The sequence below is a fragment of the Apodemus sylvaticus genome, chromosome 16 (assembly GCF_947179515.1).
Source record: "Apodemus sylvaticus chromosome 16, mApoSyl1.1, whole genome shotgun sequence".
Lineage (NCBI taxonomy): Eukaryota > Metazoa > Chordata > Mammalia > Rodentia > Muridae > Apodemus > Apodemus sylvaticus.
Window position 1 is genome coordinate 64,394,797 of NC_067487.1, and position 25,413 is coordinate 64,420,209.

General features: G+C 39.9%; 1 protein-coding gene across 1 annotated transcript in view; it reads right to left on the minus strand.

Annotated features, from left to right (window-relative positions):
• The window catches only part of Ankrd31 (ankyrin repeat domain 31), a 183,395-nt gene that overhangs the window by 154,745 nt on the left and 3,237 nt on the right, over nt 1-25,413 (minus strand). The window contains exons 2-3 of the mRNA XM_052159647.1: nt 25,153-25,226; nt 23,957-24,066 (exon numbers count right to left, since the gene is read on the minus strand). Coding sequence (XP_052015607.1) covers nt 23,957-24,066; nt 25,153-25,226 — 184 coding nt within the window. The remainder of the gene's footprint in view (nt 1-23,956; nt 24,067-25,152; nt 25,227-25,413) is intronic.

Here is a 25,413-nt window from a genome sequence, read left to right on the forward strand (position 1 = left end):
TTTAAGATTCTACAGTATATTTGCTTTGTTCACTTTAAAAGAACCTTGTCTTAACCATATTATCAACATCAAAAATTTTCTCCAGGGGTCCTTTGCCTATGATCTATACATATGGTTTTCTGAAAATAAAGCTACTACCCTTAATGTACAAACATTTTAGCAATCACACTAATACAATTTTTTCAAAAAGTACACTCTCACACATAAATCATGGTATATGAGAACTTCTCTATCTTATCCAATTAATGTTCAGTATATATGTATAGTAAACATTACACATATAGCTTTATATATACACATATAGCTTAAATGAAGTTGTGTCAGGTAAGCTAATAATATTCCTCCATATAGCCATAGACTAACAAAAACTCAAATACCAGGTACAAGTAATCTTCTTTGGAGTTACTGGTCAGGGGACTACAAGAGACTTCTAAAACAATACAGGTTATTGTTGCTACCCTCGTTTGTCTCCTGTGGGTTAAAGGTAAGTCCCTACAGTTGAAGACACCATGTACTTCCACACAAGACTTAGAGGCTAAGCACAACCTGAGCTGAAACCTTTTCCCTAAGGTCAAGCTTTCATAGTACCAGGAGGGGCAATAGAAGCTTCCAAGGGAAGGAAGCAACTAACCAACCTACCCAGCAGCAATGCCCATAAACTATAATAACCAGTATGGCAGGATAGCTCTAAGAGTACAGTAGTGGCATTCACATCTTGGTAGTAACAAACAGCTCTCTAACTGAACCTACAGCCTCTTAATAGGTAGGAACCCATGCCTGATAATGAAACCTAGCCTGATAATGAAATCTAGGGCTTATGAGTTTATAGATCTGAGAGGAGAATCTACTACTCCCATATGATAAAACAGTATAAATCCTAACTATGTTCTAAATATCTATCCTTGTAACTAGAGATAAGTATAACTTTCAACCCTCATCAAAGAAACTTGTCCTTTCAACAGAAGAAAACCATTACAGAAAAGCACAATTGATTAAAATATAGAGAACAGTTTATTGTGGGGTGCCCAGGCACAACTGATACATCTACAATACAACATCTAATCCAAGACTTGAGGAAAATTACAGAAGAGAGGACAAAAAGATTTTAAGAGACAGAGGAGCAGGATAGTTGCTCTGAGATCATATTTCCTAGAAATGGCAGGGATGCTTTATTTACAATATCTCAACAATACTGGTGTCTAAATAAGACCTGAAGAAGCTCACCAATAGATGTACTAACATGAAAGGGGAAAATCTCACGATACTCCACCCATCGACAAAGAACTACAGGTAACTAAGGAATGCTGAAAAAAGGAGAAACAATCTTCCTCAGTGAAGTGGGAAAGGATGTATGTAGTTTTTATAAAGTTTAATGAATTAAAAGCAAATCTTTTCAAAATAAAGTAAAATTTTAACTTAAAAAAAAAAAAACTTGAGATAACAATACAATTAGAAACGTAACATAGGCTCCCTGCTGCCATCTTCACTCTTGGTCTGACAGGACAAGCAGCCCCAGGAACGGAGTTATCCCAAGTTTAAGATCTCTGGGGATGCAGACCAGCGGGCTGCTGCCTGCACCCAGGACCTGAGCAGATTGGTGGTTCGTCTATGCGCTAGCCAGGCATGGGCCCTGTGCCCTGCGGGGTAGTTGGCATTTAGAGGGGATCCCCACTGCCATATTCACTCCTGGCAGGACAGGACAAGCAGCCCCAGGTACAGAGATATCCTAAGTTTAAGATCTCTGGGGACGCAGACCGCCAGGCTGCTGCCAGCACCCAGGACCTGGGCAGATCGGTGGTTCATCTGTGTGCCAGCCAGGCATGGGGTCTGTGCCCAGCAGGGTGGTCGGCACTTGGAGAGGATCTCCGACGCCATCTTCGCTCCCTGATGGAGCAGATGGGCAGCACCAGGTTCACAGAGACAACCCGTGTATAACATTGCTTGGGGCAGGACACACCAGGGCTCCAATGGCACCCAAGAGGAGGGCAGTACATCAGCAATCTGTGCCAGGGGAAACCCAGTCATCCAGTGGTGTGGAAATAGCTTTACAGGCTCACAGGAGGTTCAAGCACTAGCCAGTGACAACAGGACCAACTAACGCCAGAGATAACCAGATGGCAAAAGGCAAATGTAAGAACATTACTAACAGAAACCAAGGCAATATGGCAGAATCTGAAGCCAATTCTCCAGTGACAGCAAGTCCTGGATACCCCAACACAACAGAAAAACAAGATTTGGATTTAAAATCACTGGTCATGATGCTGTTAGAGGAACACAAGAAGGACATAAATAAATCTCTTAAAGAATACAGGAGAAAATGGATCAAAAGTTAGAAGCCCTTACAAGGGAAACACAAAAATCATTTAAAGAAATTCAGGAGAATATGGGTCAAAAGATAGAAGCCAATAAGGAGGAAACACAAAAATCTCTTAAAAGAATTACAGGAAAACACGAAGAAGCAAGTGAAGAAACTGAGCAAAACCATCCAGGATCTAAAAACAAAAGTATAAACAACTAAGAAATCGCAAAGGGAGACAATTTTGGAGATAGAAGACATCAGGGGTCATAGATGCATATATCAACAACAGAATACAAGAGATAGAAGAAAGAATCTCAGATGCTGAAGATACCATAGTAACCATAAACTCAACAGTCAAACAATGCAAAATGCAAAAAGCTTGTAACCCCAAATATCCAGGATATCTAGGACACAATGGGAAGATCAAACCTAAGGATTATAGGTACAGATGAGAGTGAAGATTTACAACTTAAAGGGCCAGCAAATATCTTCAACAAAATTATGGAAAAAAACTTCCCTAACCTAAAGAGAGAAATGCCATGAATATACAAAAAGCCTACAGAACTCCAAACAGACTAGACCAGAACAGAAATACCTCCCGTCACATAATAATTGAAACCCCAAATGTACTAAACAAAGAAAGAATATTAAAGGTAGTAAGAGGAAAAGGCCAAGTAACATATAAAGGGCGACCTATCAGAATTACACCAGACTTCTCACCAGAGACCATGAAAGCTAGAAGATCCTGGGCAGATCTCATGAAGACTCTAAGAGAACACAAATGCCAGCCAAAACTACTATGCCCAGCAAAATTCTCAATCACCATAGATAGAGAAACCAAGATAGTCCATGACAAAACCAAATTTACACAATATCTTTCCACAAACCCAGCCCTACAAAGGATAATAGGGGGAACACACCAATACAAGGTGGGAAACTACACCCTAGAAAAAGCAAGATAGTAACCTTCTTTCATCAAACCCAAAAGAAAATAACTATTCAAATATGGAAAATAACATCAAAAATGACAGGAAGTAATAATCACTATTCCTTAATATCTCTTAGCATCAATGGACTCAATTCCCCAATAAAAAGACATAGACTAACAGACTGGATACATAAACAGGATCCTACATTTTGCTGCATACAGGAAACACACCTCAGTGTCAAAGACAAACACTACCTTAGAGTAAAAGGCTGGAAGACAATTTTACAAGCAAATGGTCTCAGGAAACAAGCCGGAGTAGCCACTCTAATATCAGATAAAATTGACTTTCAACCTAAAGTCATCAAAAGAGACACAGAAAGATACTTCTTGCTGGTCAAAGGAAAAATCCACCAAGAAGAACTCTCAATTCTGAACATCTATGCTCCAAATGCAGGGGCACCCACATTCATAAAAGAAACTTTAATAAAGCTCAAAGGACACATTGCACCCCACACAATAATAGTGGGAGACTTCAACACCCCACTCTCAAAGATGGACAAATCATGGAATCAGAAGCTAAACAGAGATACAGTGAAACTAACTGAAGTTAAAGACCAAATGGATCTAACAGGTATTTATAGAACATTCCACCCTAAAGAAAAAGAATATGCCTTCTTCTCAGCACCTAATGGTACCTTCTCCAAAACTGACCATATAATTGGTCACAAAATAGGCCTCAACAGATACAGACATTGAAATTATTTCATGAACCTTATGAGATCACCACAGCCTAAGGCTGGTCTTAAGCTCAAACAAAAACAATGGAAAACACAAATAAACATGAATGTTGAACAATGCTCTATTCAATGATAATTTGGTCAAGGAAGAAATAAAGAAAGAAATTAAAGACTTTTCAGAATTTAATGAAAATGAAGAAACATTATACCAGAATTTATGGGACACAATGAAAGCAGTGCTAAGAGGAAAACTCATAGCTCTGAGTGCCTCCAAAAAGAGAATGGGGAGAGCTTACACTAACAGCTTGACAGTGCACTAGAAATCTCGAGAACAGGGGAATTGAGTCCATTGATGTTGTTAAGAGATATTAAAGAATACTGATTATTACTTCCTGTCATGTTTGATATTATTTTTATATTTGAGTGGTTATCTTCTTTTGGGTTTGATGAAAGAATGTTACTATCTTGCTTTTTCCAGGGTGTAGTTTATCCCAGACCTCAAGCAATACTACAGTGCAATAGTGGTAAAAACTGCATGGTACTGGTACAGTGACAGGCAGGAAGATCAATGGAATGGAATTGAAGACCCAGAAATGAACCCACACACCTATGGTCACTTGATCTTCAACAAAGGAGCTGAAAACATCCAATGGAAAAAAAGATAGCCTTTTCAACAAATGGTGCTGGTTCAATTGGAGGTCAGCATGCAGAAGAATGTGAATTGATCCATTCTTATCTCCTTGTACTAAGCTAAACTCCAAGTGGATCAAGGACCTCCACATAAAGCCAGGCACACTGAAACTAATAGAAAAGAAACAGGAAGACTCTTGAGGACATGGGCACAGGAGAAAAGTTCCTGAACAGAACACCAATAGCTTATGCGCTAAGATCAAGAATTCACAAATGGCACCTCATAAAATTACAAAGTTTCTGTAAGGCAAAGGACACCATCAAAAGGACAAAACAGCAACAAACAAATTGGGAAAAGATCTTCACCAACCCTACATCCAACAGAGAGTTAATATCTAATATATACAAAGAACTCAAGAAATTAGACCCCAGAGAACCAAATAAGCTTATTAAAAATGGGGTACAGAGCTAAACAAAGAATTTTCACCTGAAGAACTTCAGATGGCTGAGAAGCACCTTAAGAAATGTTCGAAATGTTCAACATCATTAGTCATTAGGGAAATGCAAATCAAAACAACCCTGAGATTACACCTCACACCAGTCAGAATGGTTAAGATTAAAAACTCAGGAGACAGCAGGTGTTGGCGAGGATGTGGTGAAAGAGGAACACTCCTCCACTGCTGGTGGGATAGCAAGATGGTACAACCACTCTGAAAATTAGTCTGGCCGTTCTTCAGAAAACTGGACATAACACTTCCGGAGGACCCTGCTATACCACTCCTGGACATATACCCAGAGGATTCCCTGGCATATAATAAGGACACATGCTCCACTATGTTCATATGGGGTTTTTTTTTTTGATAGTTTCTTTTTTTTATTGAATATCTTCTTCATTTACAATGCCAATGGTAAAACCTTTCCCAATTTCCCCCTTCCCAAAAGCCCCCCTCCCCAAAGATTCACTACCCCTCCTCCCACCCCCTGCCTCCATGTATATGCCCCTCTACCTGTCACACTCCCACTTCCTCCCCCAAACCCCCACTAGAAAGTGTCACCCTGAGCTAGGTAACCCAGTCACAAAAGAATGCACATGGCATGCACTCACTAATAAGCAGATGCTAGTCCAAAAGCTCAAAATAAACAATTTATAATTCACCCAGCACAGGAAGCTCAAGAAGAAGGAGGACTTAAGTGAGGGTTCTATGGTTCCTCTGATAAAGGGAACATAATACTCACAGGAGCAATAAGGGAGGCAATGTGTGGAGCAGAGTCTGAAGTAAAGGCCACCCAGAGACTGCCCTACCTGGGGATTCATCCTATAAACAGTCACCAAACCCCGACACTACAAGAAGCATGTACCAAAAGGAGTATGCCATGGCTATCTCTAGAGGGGCCCTGTCAGAACCTTACAAATACAGAGGCAGAAACTAGCAACCAACTATTGGACTGGGCTTGGGGTCCCCAACAGAGGATCTGGAGGGTGGTCCGGAGGAGCTGAAGGAGTTTATAGCCCCATAGAAAGAACAATGACTTCAAACACCTAGACACCCCATGACTCCCAGGGACTGAACCATTAACCAAGGGGTATACATGGTTCCAGCCAAAAATGTGGCAGAGGAAGGCCTTGTTGGGCATCAGTGGAAGGAGTGGTCTTTGGTAAAGGCTCAATAGAGGCCCCAACAAAGGGAAACGGACGTGGGTGGGGGGTGGGGGAGAAGTGGGAGTGTGACAGGTAGAGGGGCATATACATGGAGGCAGGGGGTGGGAGGAGGGGTAGGAATCTTTGGGGAGGGGGGCTTTTGGGAGGGGGGATATTGGGAAAGGTTTTACTATTGGCAATGTAAATGAAAGAGATACCCAATTTAAAAAAAAGAAAAAAAAAAGAAAAGAAGAAGAATGGACAAATGGTACCTCATAAAACTGCAAAGCTTCTATAAGGCAAAGGATATGGTCAATAGGGCAAAACAACAACCAACAAATTGGGAAAAGATCTTTACTAACCCTACATCTGATAGAGGGCTAATATCCAATGTATACAAAGAACTCAAGAAGTTAGTCTCCAGAAAGTCAAATAACCCTATTAAGAAGTAGGGTACAGAGCTAAACAGGGAATTCTCAACTGAGGAAACCCAAATGGCTCTAAAGCACCTAAAGAAATGTTTATCATCTTTAGTTGTCAGGGAAATACAAATCAAAACAACACCAAGATTCCACCTCACACCAGTCAGAATGGCTAAGATAGCTCAGGGGACAGCAGATGCTGGAGAAGATGAGGGAAAAAAAGGAACACTTCTCCATTGTTGGTGGGATTGCAAGCTGTTAAAACCACTCTGGAAATCAGTTTGGCAATTCCTCAGAAAATCAGACATATTACTACCTGTGGACCCAGCTGTACCACTTCTGGGCATATACCCAGAAGATACTCCTACATGTAATAAGGACACATGCTCCACTATGTTCATAGCAGCCTTATTTATAATAGCCAGAATCTAGAAAGAACCCAGATGCCCCTCAACAGAGGAATGGATACAGAAACTGGTATATAGACACAATAGAGTACTATTCAGCTATTAAAAACAATGAATTCATGAAATTCTTAGGCAAATGGATGGAACTAGAAAGTGTCATCCTGAGTGAGGTAACTCAATCACAAAAGAATGACATGGTATGCACTCACTAATAAGCAGATGTTAGCCCAAAATAAACAAGTTATAATTCACCCAGCACAGGAAGTTCAAGAAGAAGGACTTAAGTGAGGGTACTTTGGTTCGTCTGAGAAAGGGAACAAAATATTCACAGGAGCAATAAGGGAGACTGAATGTGTGGAACAGAGACTGAAGTAAAGGCCACCCAGAGACTGCCCTACCTGGGGATTCATCCTATAAACAATCACCAAACGCTGACACTACTATAGAGTACAAGAAGTGGATACCAAAAGGAGCATGCCATGGCTGTCTCTAGAGGGGCCCTGCCAGAGCCCTATAAATACAGAGGCAGAAACTAGCAACCAACTATTGGACTGGGCATGGGGTCTGCAACGGAGGATCTGGAGGGTGGTCCAGAGGAGCTGAAGGGGTTTATAGCCCCATGAGAAGAACAATGATTTCCACCACCCAGAGGCCCCAGGACTCCCAGGGACTAAGCCATCAACCAAGGGTTCCAGCCAAAAATGTGGCAGAGGAATGTCTTGTTGGACATCAGTGGGAGGAGTGGTCCTTGATCAGGTAAAGGCTCAATAGATGCCCCAACAAAGGTAAATTGAGGGGGGTGGGAGTGAGTCAGGTGGAGGGGCATATAAATGGAGGCAGGGTGTGGGAGGAGGGGTTGGGGGTCTTTGGGGAGGGGGGAAATTGGGAAAGGTTTTACCATTGGCAATATAAATGAAGATGATATTCAATTAAAAAAAAGAAAGAAAAAAGAAAGTAAAATGTAAGTATTTTAGTTAACTGAATTAATTTGGAAAATCTAAAAAGCACCAAATCTGTTTTTTCTTTAACAAATTATCCTTTACTATGATAAGTCACTCTTTGCAGGTATATGATAGATTACTGATAATTGCAAAGAATCCAAGATAAACAAACAAGAAAAATTAAAATAAACACCTTGTTTCTCCATGATAAATCAGACATCTCACACAAAATACCTTCACATGCATACAGTAGGGTACTTACAACAGAATTCAGTGTTTTACTTAAAAAATTATTGATAATATTTCCTTAACATATATTTCTCTTAGACTGAGGAACCTATGGTTGGTTTATCTTCATATGGGTCATATCAAACATAGAAATGTTTTCATTAAACAAACATTTCTAAATATACATATGACTGCCCATTAAGGGCTATCATTCATATATATATATACATATATATATATGTATATATATATATACACACACACACACACATACATACATATCTATTAAATGCTGAAATGGTTACTTATATTTGTTAGTATTTAAAACTAGCTGAAATACAACCCTTGGCAATGGACAAAGAGACACCTTGTTGGTGGTGTTATTCTCAGGTCAGGCAGAGGCAGGGCAGATGGCAGTCCTTCATTCACCCTAGCTTGATGCCTGGCTTTGAGGCCAAGACTGTCTTATGCCTGGGAATTTATAAAAAAATCAAATCAGATCAGACCAAATCCAGGCAGTGTAGGAGGAGGAAGCCAGATAGAGATCTCTGAATCACCATGCCCCCCACAGACCTGCCCTCCAGTGCACAGGTCAGGTGGGCCACAGGTACCTGCGTGCTGCCATGTCATTCAGCATAGATGGAGGATGTCACGCATGGCCCCACCAGCCACGTGGCCAGCCATGCAGCGGGAGCCATCACAACGTGCAAGGATGTGGCGGTCAGAAGGAAGAGAAAGAGAAGAGGAGCAGTTTGAATATTATGAAGAGAGATGAAATTGGAGAGTTGAGGGTGGAGAGGAGTAGCCTGTAGTTAGTGTCAATTCCTGCCAGCAGGGGCCATGGTGAGGTCACAGCCCAAGTTGCCCTGGGGACCATGTCTGAGTCCATAGCTAGACAGTAACAGTCCACGGCTCATATTGCCAATATACAGCATTGGAAGGTCCCTGATAGGGCAGTCACTGAGCACAGGTAGATGTCCGGGGATTGGGAATAACTGGCCCCGCCACTCACTGGATGCAGCAGTCTGGAAAGCTGGCCCCATTTCTACCAGCAGCAGGATTAGGGAGAGTGGGCCATGAACCTTGCCCAGGCAGTACAGTGGAGCTGTCCCTGGTGACTGCAGTATAGGTGAACTGGCCCAAAGGTGGTAAGAGAGTTGACCTAGCCATTCCTCTACTGTAGGATGGCATGGGCATATAGGCGATGCCCCTCCCCCACAACACCCCTACCTTGCCACCTCAGGCAGTTAAGAAAGCTGCCCGCAGGGTCATGAGCACAAAAAGCTATTCCTATCCCTCACCAGCTACAGCACTTGGGAGAGCAGGTCCTGCACCTTACCTGGACAGAATAGCAAAACTAACCCTAGTGGCGGGGGCAAGAGTGTGGGAGAGTTGATCCGCTACTCCTCTGATAGAACGCGGCACAGGTGCAAGGATGATCACTCCCCCTCACCACCTGCAGCAGTCTGGAGAACTGGCTCTGGGATCATGAGAACAGGTGGCCTGGCCCTGATCCTCACCAGATGCACCTCTCTGGGTAACACAGTAGAGCTGGCCCTGGTAAAGGGGGAGCAGATGAACAGGCAGAGGACAAGAGCACTGAAGAGCTAACCTACTATTCCTCTGCAGTAAGTGGTGTGTATGCTGGGGTGATGCCCCCCTCAGCAGTCCTCACCACTGGGGCAGTCAGAAGAACTGGCCTCAGAGTCATGCGAGTAGAAAGCTGGCCTGCCCCTCACCAGCTGCAGCACTCAGGAGAGAGTGCCCTGTACCTTGCCTGGGCAGCACAATAGGGATGACACTGGTTGAGAGAGAGTGGGTGAGCCAGCCCTGAAGGCGAGAGTCCAAGAGAGCTGACCTTATCACCCCTCTGACTGGAGGTAGTATGAGTGTAATACCCTCGCCCCCTTGCCCCTTACCACCTGCAGCAGTAGGCCCTGAGCTCATGAGAGCAGATGGTCTGGTCCTGCCTCTTTACTGGCGATAGCACTCAGGAGAGCAGTTCCTGCATGGCATCTGGACGGCACAGTAGAAATGGCCCTGGTGGAGTGGGCTCAGGGAAGCAGGCCCTGAGGGTAACAGCAAGAGAGCTGGCCAAGACACTCATCTAGCATGAGGTGACAAGTGGATGCAGGGGTGATACACTTCCCCTCCCCCCTCACCACTTTCAGGAGCCAAAAGAGCTAGCCCTGGGTCAGGAGAGCAGAAAAGCTAGTTCTGCCCCCTCACTAGTCCATAGGACAAGGGACAGCAGGCCCTGCACCTTGCCTGGGTAACACAGTGGGGCTGGTCCTCACAGCAAAGGCCCCAGTGAGCCAGCCTTGAGGGTATGAGAGCAGCTGAGCTAGCCCAGTCCCTCACAGGCTGCAGCACTTCCGAGAGTGGACCCTGGACCTTAAGAGGACAGCACAGTGGAGTGGCTCAGGAGGCATGGGTGCTGCTGAGCCAACCCTGAGGACATGAGAGCAAGAGCTGAATCACCCTGTATCCAGCTCCCCTCCATTCCAGCACACCAGAGACGTCTTGACCCCCAGGAATTCTGACACCACCAGGCTCACAGGTGAGTTTCGACCCACCCCAATACATGGTCTAATTGGGATCCCCTAGGACCCAGAGGATGCAGGAGCTCCCGCCCTGCCTGAGACACACATTCCTTCCAGTTCACAACTGTGCCTGGGAGCAGATCCTGTGCTCCAGCACCCATCCCAGGAGATCTGTCACAGCCAGGCTCATCAGGTGCTCCAGATGCCCTCCCACACCAAGAGACAGCCTGACTCAAGGAGGCACAACATAACCAGGCTCACAGGAGGAACAGGGCCCAGTCGGAGACAAGGCCAGTTAACACCAGAGGTAACCAGATGGTGAGATGCAAGCCCAAGAACACGAGCAACAGAAACCAAAGCCATTTGGCAACATCAGAACCCAGTTGTCCCATTACAGCAGGCCCTGAATACCCTAACACACCTAAAAAGCAAGATTCTGATCTAAAATCCCATCTCATGAAGATGACAGAGGACCTTAAGGAGGCAGTAAATAACTCCCTTAAAGAAATACCAGATAGCACAGGTAAAGAGATAGGAGTTCTTAAAGACAAAACACATAAACCCCTTAAGAAAATACAGGAAAAAATAATCAAACAGGTGACAGAATTGAACAAAATCGTCCAGGCATAGAAGATCTCATAGAAGACATTGACGCAGCAGTCAAAGAAAATACAAAGTACAAAAAGCTCCTAACCCAAAACATCCAGGAAATTCAGAACACAATGAAAAGACTAAACCTAAGAATAATACATATAGAAGAGAGCAAACATTACCAATTCAAAGGACCAATAAACATCTTCAACAAAATCATAGAAGAAAACTTCCCTAACCTAAAAAAAGAGATGCCCATAAACATAAAGAAGCCTACAGAACACCAAACAGATTGGAACCCAAAAGAAATTCTGCCCATCTCATGACAATCAAAACACCAGATGTACAGAACAAAGAAAGAATACTAAAGGCAGTAAGTGAAAATGTCAAGTAACATACAAAGGCAGACCTATCAGAATTACACCAGACTTCTCAACAAAGACTCTAAAAGCCAGAAGATCTTGGGTGAATATCATAACAGTCCCTAAGAGAACACAAATGTCATCCAAGACTACTATACCCAACAAACCTCTCAATTACCATAGATGGAAGAAATAAAGATATTCTATGACAAAACCAAATTTAAACAATAGCTTTCCACCAAATCAGCCCTACAAAGGATAACAGAAAGAAAACTCCAACACAAGGAGGGAAACTACACCCAAGAAAAACCAAGAACTTAATCTTCTCATGAAAAATCCAAAAGAAGAGAACCATAGAAGCATAATCTCACTTCTAACAACAAAAATAACAGGAAGCAACAATCAGTGGTCTTTAACATCTCTCAACATCAGTAGACTCAAATCCCCAATAAAAAAGTCATAGGCTAAACAGACTGGTTATGTAACTGGACCCAGCATTTTGCTACACACAAGAAACATACTTCAGTGACAAAGACAGACACTACCTCAGAGTAAAACGCTAGAAAATTTTTTTCCAAGCACATAGTCCTAAGACACAAGCTGGAGTAGCAATTCTAATATTCAATAAAATAAGCTTCAAACAAAAGAAATAAAAAAAGATGGAGAAGGACACTTCATATTCATCAAAGGAAAAAAATCTACCAAGATGAATTCACAATTCTGAACATCTATGCCCCAAATGCAAGGGCACCCACATTTGTAAAAGAAACGTTATTAAAGCACATATTGAGCCTCATATAACAATAGTGGGAGACTTCAACACCCCACTCTCACCATTTGACAGATCATGGAAACAGAAACTACAGAGACACAGAGAAACTAACAGAAGTTATGAACCAAATGGATTTAATAGATACCTACAGAATATTTCACCCTAAAACAAAAGAATATACGTCCGGGTCTTCTCCAAAACTGACCATATAATCGGTCACAAAACAGGCCTCAACAGATACAAGAAGATTGAATTAATCCCATGCATTCCATCAGATCACCATGGACTAAGGCTGGTCCTCGATAACAATAAAAACAAGAGAAAAGCCCACATACTCAGGGAAACTACTTAATGATAGCTTGCTACAAGGAGAGGGGGGGAGGGAGAGGGAGAGGGAGAGAAAGAGAGAGAGAGAAAGAAAATTTAAAGATTTTCTAGAATTCAACAAAAATGAAGGCACAGCATACCCAAATGTATGGGACACAATGAAAGAAGTGCTAAGAGAATAATTCATAGGCGAGTGTCTTCAAAAGGAAATTAGAGAGATCCTACACTAGCAACTTAACACCACATCTGAAAGCTCTGAAACAATAAAATCAAACTTGGCTGAAATCAATCAACTAGAAACAAAGAGAACTATACAAAAAAAAATCAACAAAACTGGGAGCTGCTTCTTTGAGAAAATCAACAAGATAGATAAACCCTTAGGCAAACTAACTAAAAGGCACACAGACAGTATCCAAATTAACCAAATCAGAAATGAAAAGGAAAACATAATAGAAACTGAGGAAATTCAAAAAATCATCTGATCCTACTACAAAAGCCTATACTCAACAAAACTGGAAAATCTAGAGGAACTAGATGATTTTCTAATCAGATACCAGGTATCAAAGTTAAATCAAGACCAGATGAATCATATAAACAGTCCCATAACCCCTAGGGAAATAGAAGCAGTCACTCAAAGTCTCCCAACCAAAAAAAGAAAAAAGAAAAGAAAAAAAAAAGCCCAGGGCCAGATGATTTTTGTGCAGAATTCTATCAGACCTTCGAAGAAGTCCTAATACCAATATTTCTCAAACTATCCCACAAAATAGAAACAGAAGGAACACTACCTAATTCATTCAATGAAGCAACAGCTGCGCTGATACCTAAACCACACAAACCCAACAAAGAAAAATAACTTCAGACCAATTTCCCTTATGAATATCGATGCAAAAATATTCAATAAAATTCTCACAAACCACATCAAAATGATCATTTACCATAATCAAGTAGGCTTCATCCCAGGCATGCAGGGATGGTTCAATGTACAGAAATCTATTAACGTAATCCACTACATAAACAAACTCAAAGTAAAAAAAAAAACACATCATGATCATCTCATTAGATGCTGAAAACGCCACTGACAAAATACAACACCCTTTCATGTTAAAATCTTGGAAAGATTAGGAATTCAAGGCACATACCTAAACATAATAAGAGCAATATACAGCAAACCAATACCAACATCAAATTAAATGGAGAGAATCTTGAAGCAATCCCACTAAAATCATGAATCAAGGCTGCCCACTCTCTCCCTAGCTATTCAATATAGTACTCAAAGTTCTAGCCAAAGAAATTAGACAAGAAAAGGAGATCAAAGGAAGACAAATTGGAAAGGTAGAAGTCAAGATATCACTTATTTGCAGATAATATAGATAAGCAACCACAAAAAATCTACCAGAGAACTCTCACAGCTGATTAACAACTTCAGCAAATTGGCTGGATATAAAATTACCTCAAACAAATCAGTAGCCTTCCTCTACTCAAAGAATAAATGAGCAGAGAAAGAAATTAGGGAAACAACACCCTTCACAATAGTCACAAATAATATAAAATATCTTGGTGTGACTCTAACCAAGCAAGTGAAAGATCTGTATAACAAGAACTTCAAGTCTCTCAAAAGAGAAACTGAAAGCCCCAGAAGATGGCAAGATCTCCCATGCTATAGGTGAGCAGGATTAACATAGTATAAATGGACATCTTACTGAAAGTAATCTACGGATTCAATGCAATACCCATCAAAATTCCAACTTAATTCTTCTCAGAGATAGAAAGAGCAATTCTCAAATTCATCTGGAATAACAAAAAACTCAGGATAGCAAAAACAATTCTCAACAATAAAAGAACTTCTGGGAGAATCACCATCCCTGACCTCAAGCTATACTACAGAGAAATAGTGACAAAAAACTGTATGGTATTGGTGCAGAAGCAGAAAGGTTGATCAATGAAACAGAACTGAAGACCCAGAAATAAATCCACACACCTACAGTCACTTGATCTTTGACAAAAAAGCCAAAGCCTTACAGTGGAAAAAATAAAGCATTATCAACAACTGGCACTCAACATGTAGAAGAATGCAAATTGATCCCTTTTTATTACCTTGTACAAAGCTCAAGTCCAAGTGGATTAAGGACCTCAACATAAAATTAGATACACTGAATCTAATAGAAGAGAAAGTAGGAAAGAGCCTAGAACACATCAGCACAGGGGAAATTTTCATGGACAGAACACCAATGGCTTAGGCTGTAAAATCAACAATTGACAAACTGGTCCTCATAAAATTGAAAAGCTTCTGTAAGGCATAGGACACTGTCAGTAAGAAAAAATGGCAACATACAGATTGAGAAAAGATCTATATCAACCCTACACCCAAGAGAGGGCTAATATCCAAAATATACAAAGAACTCAAGATGTTAGACTACAGAGAACCAAATAACCCTATTAAAAATGGGGTACAGAGCTAAACAAAGAATTCTCAACTGAGAAATCTCAAATTGCCAAAAAGCACCTAAAGAAATGTTCAACATCCTTAGTCATAAGGGAAATGAAAATCAAATGACCCTTATATTCCACCTCACATCAGTCAGAATAGCTAAGATCAAAAGCTCAGGTGACAGCAGATGCTGGCAAAGATGTAGAGAAAGAGGAACACTCCCTCAACAGAAGAATGGATACAGAAAATGTGGTACATTTACACAATGGCGTACTTACTACTCAGCTATTTAAAAAATGGCTTCATGAATTTTGAAGGTAAAGCAATGGTACTAGAAAATATCATCCTGAGTGAAGTAACCCAATCACAAAAGAATACTCATGGCATGTACTCACTGATAAGTGGATATTAGTCCAAAGGTGCAGAATATCCACAATACAACTCACAGACCATATGAAGCTTAAAAAGAAGGAAGACCAAAGTATGGATGCTTCAATCCTCTTAGAAGGGGGAAGAAAATAATCACAGGAGGCCGAGGGAAGGAAGGACCTAGGAGAGAAAGAGGAGGGGGAGGGGAAAAAAAGGGTGGGGCGCACGATCAGGTATGGGAAGAGACCAGAGAGAAGTCCAGGGGATCAGGAGAATGTGTAGATACATGTAACAGTGCAGGTGGGGAATGGGGGGAACTACTAGAAAGTCCCAGATAATAGAGAAGCACAAGGTTCCCAGGACCTAATGAGGATGACATTAGCCAAAATACCCAATAGAGGGGAGATTAAACCTGAAGAGACCACCTCCGGTAGATAGGCATGGCCCCCAGTTGACAGACTGAGCCACCTATCCATCTCAAAATTTTTAACCCAGAACTGTTCCTATCTAAAGGAAATGCAAGGACAAAAAATGGAGCAGAGACTGAAGGAAAGGCCATTGAGACTGCCCCACCTGGGGATCCATCCCATGCAAACCCCACCAACACTATTACTGATGCCAAGAAGTGCTTGCTGCTCTGAGTTAGAAGAAGAATGAGGCTGCCTATTTTTTAGGGCAAAGGGATTGAACTGTGATGTAAAATTGGAATTATTTGCTTTTAGGATAGAATTATATGCAAATTCTGTCCGGTGGGGAATTTCTCCTGTGATTCAGAACTAGGATAAGGGAAAATGAGTCACTGACTCCAGAGTAGAGAGCGCAGTGATAATCATCACCTGCTTTGTATTAATTATTAATGTCTGTGGCTCCAGATATATATATTAATATTATACAGATATTAACAAAATATGTGTGTGGCTCCAGGCAGAGTGCTGAACAAATAAACGGCATACTGAGATGGCTGCTCTAGGCAGAGAGCCAAATAGTAAGATGTTAAGATTGCTTTATACACCCCACAGAATACTCATATTCTGTCTAACATGGGTTCCACAGGAATCTTGGGTTTTTTATCCTGCTTGGAAAAATAGACAAGGCCTAAGAATAGGCACAGACAGTATTTTAGTTTACTTCATTTGTTTTGGATTGTTTTAACTTTCAAAATGGGTGTGATTTTTCTTTTTAAAGATTCATTGATTTATTATATGTAAACACACTGTAGCTATCTTCAGACATCCGAGAAGAGGGCATCAGATCTCATTACAGATGTTTGTAAGTCACCATGTGGTTTCTGGGATTTGAATTCAGGACCTTTTAAAGAGCAGTCAGTGCTCTTAACTGCTGAGCCATCTCACCAGCCTCAATGGGTGTGATTTTGAGTGTTGTGGTTTTATTATTATTCTGGAAGAGAGGGCTTCCTGGCTGCCTACAGAAGGATATACTATTTTGGGAAAAAGGTTTTATCTTTGCGTGTTTAGAAAAGGTGATTAGGGTCTTTACACCTTCCAGAGTTAAGTGGATCACTTTTGATGAAGGGAGACCCCCCCCCAGAGGACTAGATTCCAGAGACTCAAACAAAAAATATATCTTGACATTAAAATTTTGTTTTGAGATTTGTATATTACAGAATATATAGCCTTGGTTGATCTTCTCATTAGACATGCTGAACTGACCTGCTTGAACTCCTGCTATCCTGAACTTTCAGCCAGATCCAGTCAAGACACAGACATCAGAGACTAATCAATCCTATTTTCCCTACCCTCCCCCCTTCAAAATATCTCAATGCCCATATTCAGACTGAAGAAGTTATGGAGAGTCATCAACCCAGCTCCTGGGCTTTGGGGTTGGAAGGGGTTATTATGTGTTGTCTTTCTAGGGAATGTAGAAATAGTCCTAATTGGAATAGGGAGAAATAATAGAATTGACTGCATAGCCATAATCTTATTTGGTAGAAATCTTTTTAATTGTTACTAAGCTGAAGTCATAATTTCTTATTTTGGTAAAAGATCAAGGTTTTCATTGGTATAAATTTCTTCTACTGATACTAAAAATTTTAAACAACAGTGCTTAGACCCAGTCCTTCTATAACTATTGTTATAAACTGATCTGAAATGTTTAAGCCTGTGAGTTAAGGGTCAAATAGCAAAATCATGGTTCTAAGTTTATTGTTAGGGTGTTTTCAGATATTTTAATGAGAAATAGCTGAGGGTAATTAACAGACAACAGTCCAGATTACTTTACATAGCTAGTTGGTTTTCAAAAACATCAGAAATCCACAGAATGTGACATATGTTATTTATTCACTTGTTGTTGGAACAAATCTACTACTCCTTACAGCTTCCCATTCTTGAATTCAAAGAAGCAGCTGAGCATCTCCACCTCCAGGTGAAGTGGTACATTGTGGCTAGGTGGCCGCTCGGCAGAAATTGCCAATCTCTCCTGCAAACCTGTACTGTTCTTGAAAGGACACAATTTACAGGTTAGGACAGCTTAGTTCTGCCGAGACAGAATAGGCTAGTAACTCCTGTTTTTCAAAAGTCTGTCAAATGATCCTGGGCCAAAGGGCTGAAAATAGATGCTCCAACTTCCTGACTTACTAGGGCTGTATAGGTAGGTGGCTATCTCTACAATTTGTCTCAGTTCTGGAAGCTATGTTAGGCTTCCTATAGTTTCAAATGTTTGTTGGTCATTCTCAGATTTCTGACGGGATTGAAAGACTACTTATAGACTAAGAGCCAACCCTGGCTATTTGCATTAAGAGAAGAGATTTGAGAGGATGGTTTTCAAATGGCATTCAATCTAAAGCCAGGACATAAGTCAGGTGTAGAATTATAAGTCTTTTAAGTTAGGATAGATGACAGTATTCTATTTATTGACAAAAATGATGGACTGGGTGTTAGGTCTATCTTGTACTTTATAAATTACAAAATGGTAATAGTTGTGCTCCATTTATATCTGAGATAAAAGAGTCCTTTAAGTGGACAAAATTGGGGGAAGTATTGTGGATAGCCCTGGGGTTGCTTGCATTTTGATGCTAATTCTGCTCTTCTAGGAAGGGCTAGAAGGAGGAGTTGAATACTCAGGTGACTCCTTGTGAACCATCCCCTAATGAATAATAGGAGCCAATCACTGGGCAAGTAGGCGGGACTTCCAGGTTGGATAAAAAAAGAGAGGAAGCAGGAGGGACAGAGGGTCTTTTTAGAATAGGGATAGCAGAAGGGCAAGATGTAGCTGCTAGAGTTTCCGGTGTTATGGCAGATCCATCAGGATTCACCCCTGGAGGAATCAGATTTAATAAGCTTACAAGATTGGGTTTTAGTTGTTGCACTAAGAGACTGAGTTACCATTGTTTCTGAAAAAGAAAGAAAGAAAGAAAGAAAGAAAGAAAGAAAGAAAGAAAGAAAGAAAGAAAGAAAGAAAGGAAGGAAGGAAGGAAGGAAGGAAGGAAGGAAGGAAGGAAGGAAGGAAGGAAGGAAGGAAGGAAGGAAGGAAGGAAGGAAGGAAGGAAGGAAGGAAGGAAGGAAAGAGGGAGGGAGCAAATGAACAAAAACAAACTAAAGTCAACTTCCCAGAACAATACAAGATGCACCAAGATGAAGAGCAGGGAAGATTTCCTAGCCAAAGAGCAGGAACCTGCAGAGAAATAGTACAAAGACTTCTAAAGAAGCCCCCACTAAATTTAAAAACAAAGCATAGAAGTTGGGGCTTCTCCTAAGGGTACAGGGCCTGAGCAAGGAGCCAGGATCCCATTTACACATGAGCCGAATGCAGCCAATACAGCCATGGATGGCGAAACGCGTGGAGACTAACAATGGAGCTCACAGCTGAGGGATAAGCTAGTTCAGGTTCTCCCAGGCTTTGGAATGACCAGTCAGCCCAATCCTGTCCTATGGGACTTAATGCTCAGCATTTGGAAATGCAACCCTAGGCTGGCTACTGCAACCAGAATCAGAAACAGCTCTCCCTGTAAGCAAAGGGGTGGGCATGGCCAGGCACAGCACACAGTATAAACTAAAACACAGCAAACACAGAAGACAGAGACAGGCAGATCTCTGTGAACTCTAGACCAGCCTGATCTACACAATAAAGTCAGGGTGGAACCCTCTACTGATAAAGATAAAGCTCCTTACAAAGGACAGTCTAAAATTCAAAATGACACATTTTTTCCCTTAAGGGTACTATACAGGTTTTTGCATAATAATAGAAATGTCCTTAATAATTTAAAAAGTAAATACATATCAATCTTGAATTTATATAAAGAGAAAAGTGTATATTTATTGACATAGCTATTAATCTCCAAAGAAGACAGAAAGAAATGAAAGTTGATATAAATGATTTCAAGGGGGCATAAATAGTAAATAAATCCTGGCCTTTGATCTCAATACCTGGGAGACAAACACAGGGACAGATAGGTTTCTTGTGAGTTCAAAGCCAGTCTAACCTTCAGAACAAATACAAGTCAGCCCAGACTACCACAAAAAAAAACAAAACAAAACAAAAAAAAACCACAACTGTCTCAATAAATAATTGTTTTAAATTGTTTTAATTATTTTAAATTACCAAAATGAAGCTGGCTATAAGTTTAATGGTTGTGATGTTTTACAAATCCTCTATGAGAGAGGTCAAAATAGGGTACACTTAAATAAAAAGGTAAAGCAACCTATACTTTTGATTACTTTGTGCTGCTGAACAGAAGACATGCTATTTTGGGAAAATGGTTCAAAGTTTGTATTGACAAGAAAGAAGAAAAGGTTTTAAACTTCTTCCAAAGTAATAAGGCTCAGATTTTATAGAGGAAGACAACCCTGAAGATCTTTACTGCAGACAAGAAGAAATCAAGAAGACCAAACAGAACAGGTAACTTGATTTACTGATCCCTCTACATGGGAAACTGGCTGAAACATAAAAATGTCTCTAACAGAACTTCAGCTATATATAGACAATGGATCTAACTGACTACAGAGTCCTAAAGATTCATCATGCCATCTTTTCATATGGCATGAATGGTGATTTATATTGTAGTTTTATTATATGATCAAACTAAGTTCTAAATAAAGACAGTTCTTTCCGTTGCTCAAAAAGCAGAGAATCATCCTTAATTGATTTGTGCATCCTGCACATTTCATACAAATGTCATTATAGAATTATGTATTGTTTGTAAGGTTTGTATATTGCAAAATGGAAGACCAGAAGGGGCATTCATGACAGGATTGAGCCTCAAGGATGCTGAGATGCTGAGACCTGCTGTTCCAGCTCTCTGATGATTCTGCCTCAAACAGATGCTATTTCCAACGACTGCTTATAAAACAGCTTCAAGAAGGACTGCTAATCCCAGATGACCTCGGTTCATCCAGCCTTTCAGACTGATCCAATCAGGACTTCAATTAATCCCTGAAGTTAATCAACACAGACAGAATAACAAATGATACCAGCTAGCTTTCTTTTCACTTAACCAGTTTTCCAATTTCCTTTAAGTTGGGGTGGATGGTTTTAGTTATTTTATTTGGAATAATAGATATGTTGTCATTTTAGAGGATGATTACAAATAATTTATAAATTGTTTAGGATAATTAAATAACACAAGTTAATAGTTCAGTCAATCAAACTCATAGTCATGTTAGATTCTAGTCTGGATTATCACAGAAATATACATCCTGGGTTTCAGAGATAATAGGTAGCTGGAGACAGGCAGTATTTGTTTGTTTAAATATAATATGAATAGATACATGGTCTTCAAAAATCTCAAAGACTCACAGAATAAGGCATTTAAACATGATTTTATTGATTTAAGATCTTTCTTGACATTGAGACATGTCAACTCCTGGCAGTACCCCATTCAACTTGGAAAAAGATGATGAGCATTGAAAGACCTGCATATGGAGTTGCTTCAATTGCAGCAAACTAGCCACTGGGTAAAGAAAATGCCCTAACTTTATCTGCATACAGTATGTTGTCCAGAAAGGACAAACAGATGCAGAGCAAATGACTGCCAAGCTCTGCCAATACAGAGTAAGCAAGTCCTTCATAATCCCTGCTTCACACAAGGTCAGATGTCCTGGGCCAGAAGGCTGAAGACAGATGCTCCAATGTTATAGAGAACATTGGGGACTGTCCAGGCAGTCAGCTGTCTCTGTCATTTCTTTAAGTTTTGGAAGCTGTGTCCCTGCACTTCTTGCATATTCAGGTAATATTTATTCCTTCTCAGGTCTCTGATGGGGTTGAAGTCTAGATAGTCAAGAGTCTTCCTATAAGCTTAAACTGTTTAGTTCTAAGAAGATGTTTTTAGGATGGTAATACAAGTTAGGATAAAATTTGAGTTAGATACAAAATTTTAAATTGTTGATCATCAGAAATTACTTGAGAGACTCCAACATTGAATGTGTCTAGGTTCTATCCAGTACAGGTCTGATAATCTATATTTTAAAAAAATTACTCCAACTACTATGGTAATAAATTATTTAAATCCATACTCTTTTTAAGGTACAAGTGGGGGCCTGGGACAAAGTTGCATAGTAAATGCTTATATAAAATAAATAGTAATTTTTTCTTAAGGACTAGGAACATAGTTTACTAAAAAGTACTTGCCTAGAGAGTTAAAGGTTCAACCACCAGAATCACAAAGGAAAAGATATATACATATACTACATACATACATACATACATGCATCCTATTTCAGTTACAGAAGCTAGATAAAAAGTTATTTTTTTAACTCAGAAATGGCAAAAGGAAATTTTAAACAAAGTATTAGAGCCAAATATAGCTATATCAGTTTCAAGGAAGAATATCTGGCACTGAATTTCCTCTTTTTATCAAAAATAATTCATAAAATGAACTTCCTAGCTGTGGTATTAAATAACCCTTCAGTCACCATTGGAACTCATGCCATTCCTGCTACTGAAACATAGAGACTAAAGAGATGGCTCAGTCACTGATTGCTTGAACCTGCAGGCAAGAGGGCCTGAGTTCTGCTCCCAGAGTCCTCATAAAAGCCAGGTGCAGTTATTTGTACCTGTAAGACCAGTGCTGGAGAGGCAGAAACAGGAAGATCCCTGAGGCTTTTGGGCCAGTCAGCCTATCAAAATCATTTAACTCCAGATTCATGAAAGATCTTACCTCAAAAAATATGGTAGCAAAGGACTAACAAAAATACCCAATGTCAACTCTCACATACAAATGCAGTGCATTCCTTTACACACACAGATGCACATCGTACGCAGCTCTCCTACCATGATAGATCTTGTTAACTATAAGCCAGAATAAACCCTTCCCTTCTTAAATTGTGTATGTCAGGGATCTTGCCCCAGCAAAAAACAGTCTCACTGTTCTTTGAAAACATATTCCCTGCAGTGAGCAACCTCTGGGTCTGTTAATGCTCCTTTAACAATTCATTAGACAAAATAGTACCATAACAGTCCTAGGTTGGCCATCTAGGAAAGTCAAAAGAACCCCCTCTTCAAGCGGAAGAGATGTCTTTCAGGAGTCTAAAGATAGTCCCCCAATCCCCAGAGAAAAAGACCCTAATAAAAATCCAGACTGTAGAAACCTCCATCCAGTGCTCATTCTCTAGCCTGTTGGCTATTTGTGCCTCGATAACACTCTTTTGCTCTGTTCAAGTTTTCCTAATAAATCTGTTTTTGCTTAAAAAAAAAAAAGACAGAGAAAGAAAAGTAGGCAGAGCCTGCCCCAAATTCAAGGCCATCCTGAGCTATGCAGCGAGTCACAGATAAGCCTGTATTAGAAAGTACGATCCTGACTTGCAAACAAACAGGAACATGTACACATTTTCCCTTCCACTTGTAAGGACTTTATAGGGAGCTATCCCTAGCTGGCTAGCTTAACCAAGCCAGAGTGCTAACTAATACCAGACTTCTCCCAATAGTGCTTGCACTAAGGAAAAACAAATAACTCTTCAACTATTTATACACAAATATGTACAAACACACATAAAACAACAAAGGCCTTTAATGCCGTATATCTCAAATTATACTACAAAGACTGATATTTCTTCCCAAATTTTAAAATGAACTCTGACACAAAATAGAAATGTAAATCCTAATTATTATATCCTATTTCTAACTTCTGTTCCTTTTACTTCCTTGTCTCCACTGGGAAGAAGAGAGAGAAAAGAAAATATTTTAAATACTTCTCCTAAACAAATGTCCTTCATCAAATTTACAATAACAAAATTAAATGATTGTTTTAAGAAGGTATAAAAACTTAACAAAGAAAGGGAACCAAAATATGAGCAGGCAAAAAACCTTTGTAATTAGTAATTTGCCATAGATTCAAAAGTTCCAGCTTTTGATAGGTATATGTTCAAGCCACACTGGCATACCTGTAACATTAGGTCCTCACTAAGAGCCGGCAACACCCTATTTTTATTATTTTGCTCTTGTGAGTCCTTTCTGAGTTTGAGTCCAAGTTGAATCTCAGGAGAATGCATGCCTGTAATGAAATATAATTGATCAATATCTTCCAATAGTTTCATTATTCTACTTTCAGAAGAATTCAAGAATTTTATAAATACTATAAAATATCACTAAAAATTATTTGACAGGAGACCAACACTATATATTATTAACTGGTAGAGTACATGCTTAGCATATATGAAGCTTGGGTTCAAATCCTAGTACAGTCCAAAAGAATTATACATATTTCCTTAACTGGCACTTTTATATGTCGATATTTTTAAATTATTACATAGTAGGGGTAATGCTACATGAACGAAACAATGCTTGATATTTCTCGGCCTCAGGATGAAGGAATACAATAAGTATGTATAGAAAATTTTAAACACTGGTACTAGGGAGATGTCTTGGTGGGTAAAGTACTTGTCATTTTGTTAAAACAGCTCTAGCTAAAACCCACCTTGTCATTCAAAATCAGTTACCTCAGATGATAACTGAATTTTTGAAGTTTGTCTCATAATTTAGAAGGCTTTCATTCAATCACAGTGATAAAAGTACTTCGTATTTCCTCCTCGCCCCTAGATTTTTTTCAAAACTCGCATTTTGTGCTCACTGTTTGAAATGACATCTCTTAAACAAATGTTTGTATATGTGCTTGTGTATATTAACTCTATGATTTCTTCCAAATACACTAAGAGCTTAGAATAGTAATGGACTAATGGCACAGAAAGTCACACAGATGAATGGCAGTGAGAAACAGACATTTACATAGAAATTTACATTTAAATGCACATAGAGCTTAATGTGCCCTGGTCCAGCAGGACGGCTCAGTGGGTAAAGCTGCATCCTGTCAAGCCTGCAATCCCTAGGACACACATGGGAGAAGGAGTGAAACAACTCCTACAAGCTGTCCTCTGACAAATACACACACACTGTGTGGTACATGCCTTCCACATACACACACATACAAACAGAAATAAATAAACAACTCATATATTAGTTTACCATAACCATAGTGTTTTCAACAGAATAAAATGGAATACTCAATAAATTAAGACAATTAGTTTACTACTTGAAAAAATAAATTAGACGCTGACAATATCTAGTAAAAGGTTTTTCTCACCTTTCCGCGTTCCATTTATACTAGAATGAAAACAGAACTCAGATCTAAAAGTTGTGTCTTGATTCAAGAGCAACCTTTCGAATACAAAAAAAGAAAACATAGATTAATTACATATTTCCAAAACAAGAGTAACACATTAACTATTGTTTTTATTATAATTTAAATTGCTAAAAATCTCTTATACTACCATAAATATATATATATTTCAAAATACTATTTAAGAAACATATACTTTAATATAGAATTTATCCAAGAAGAAAA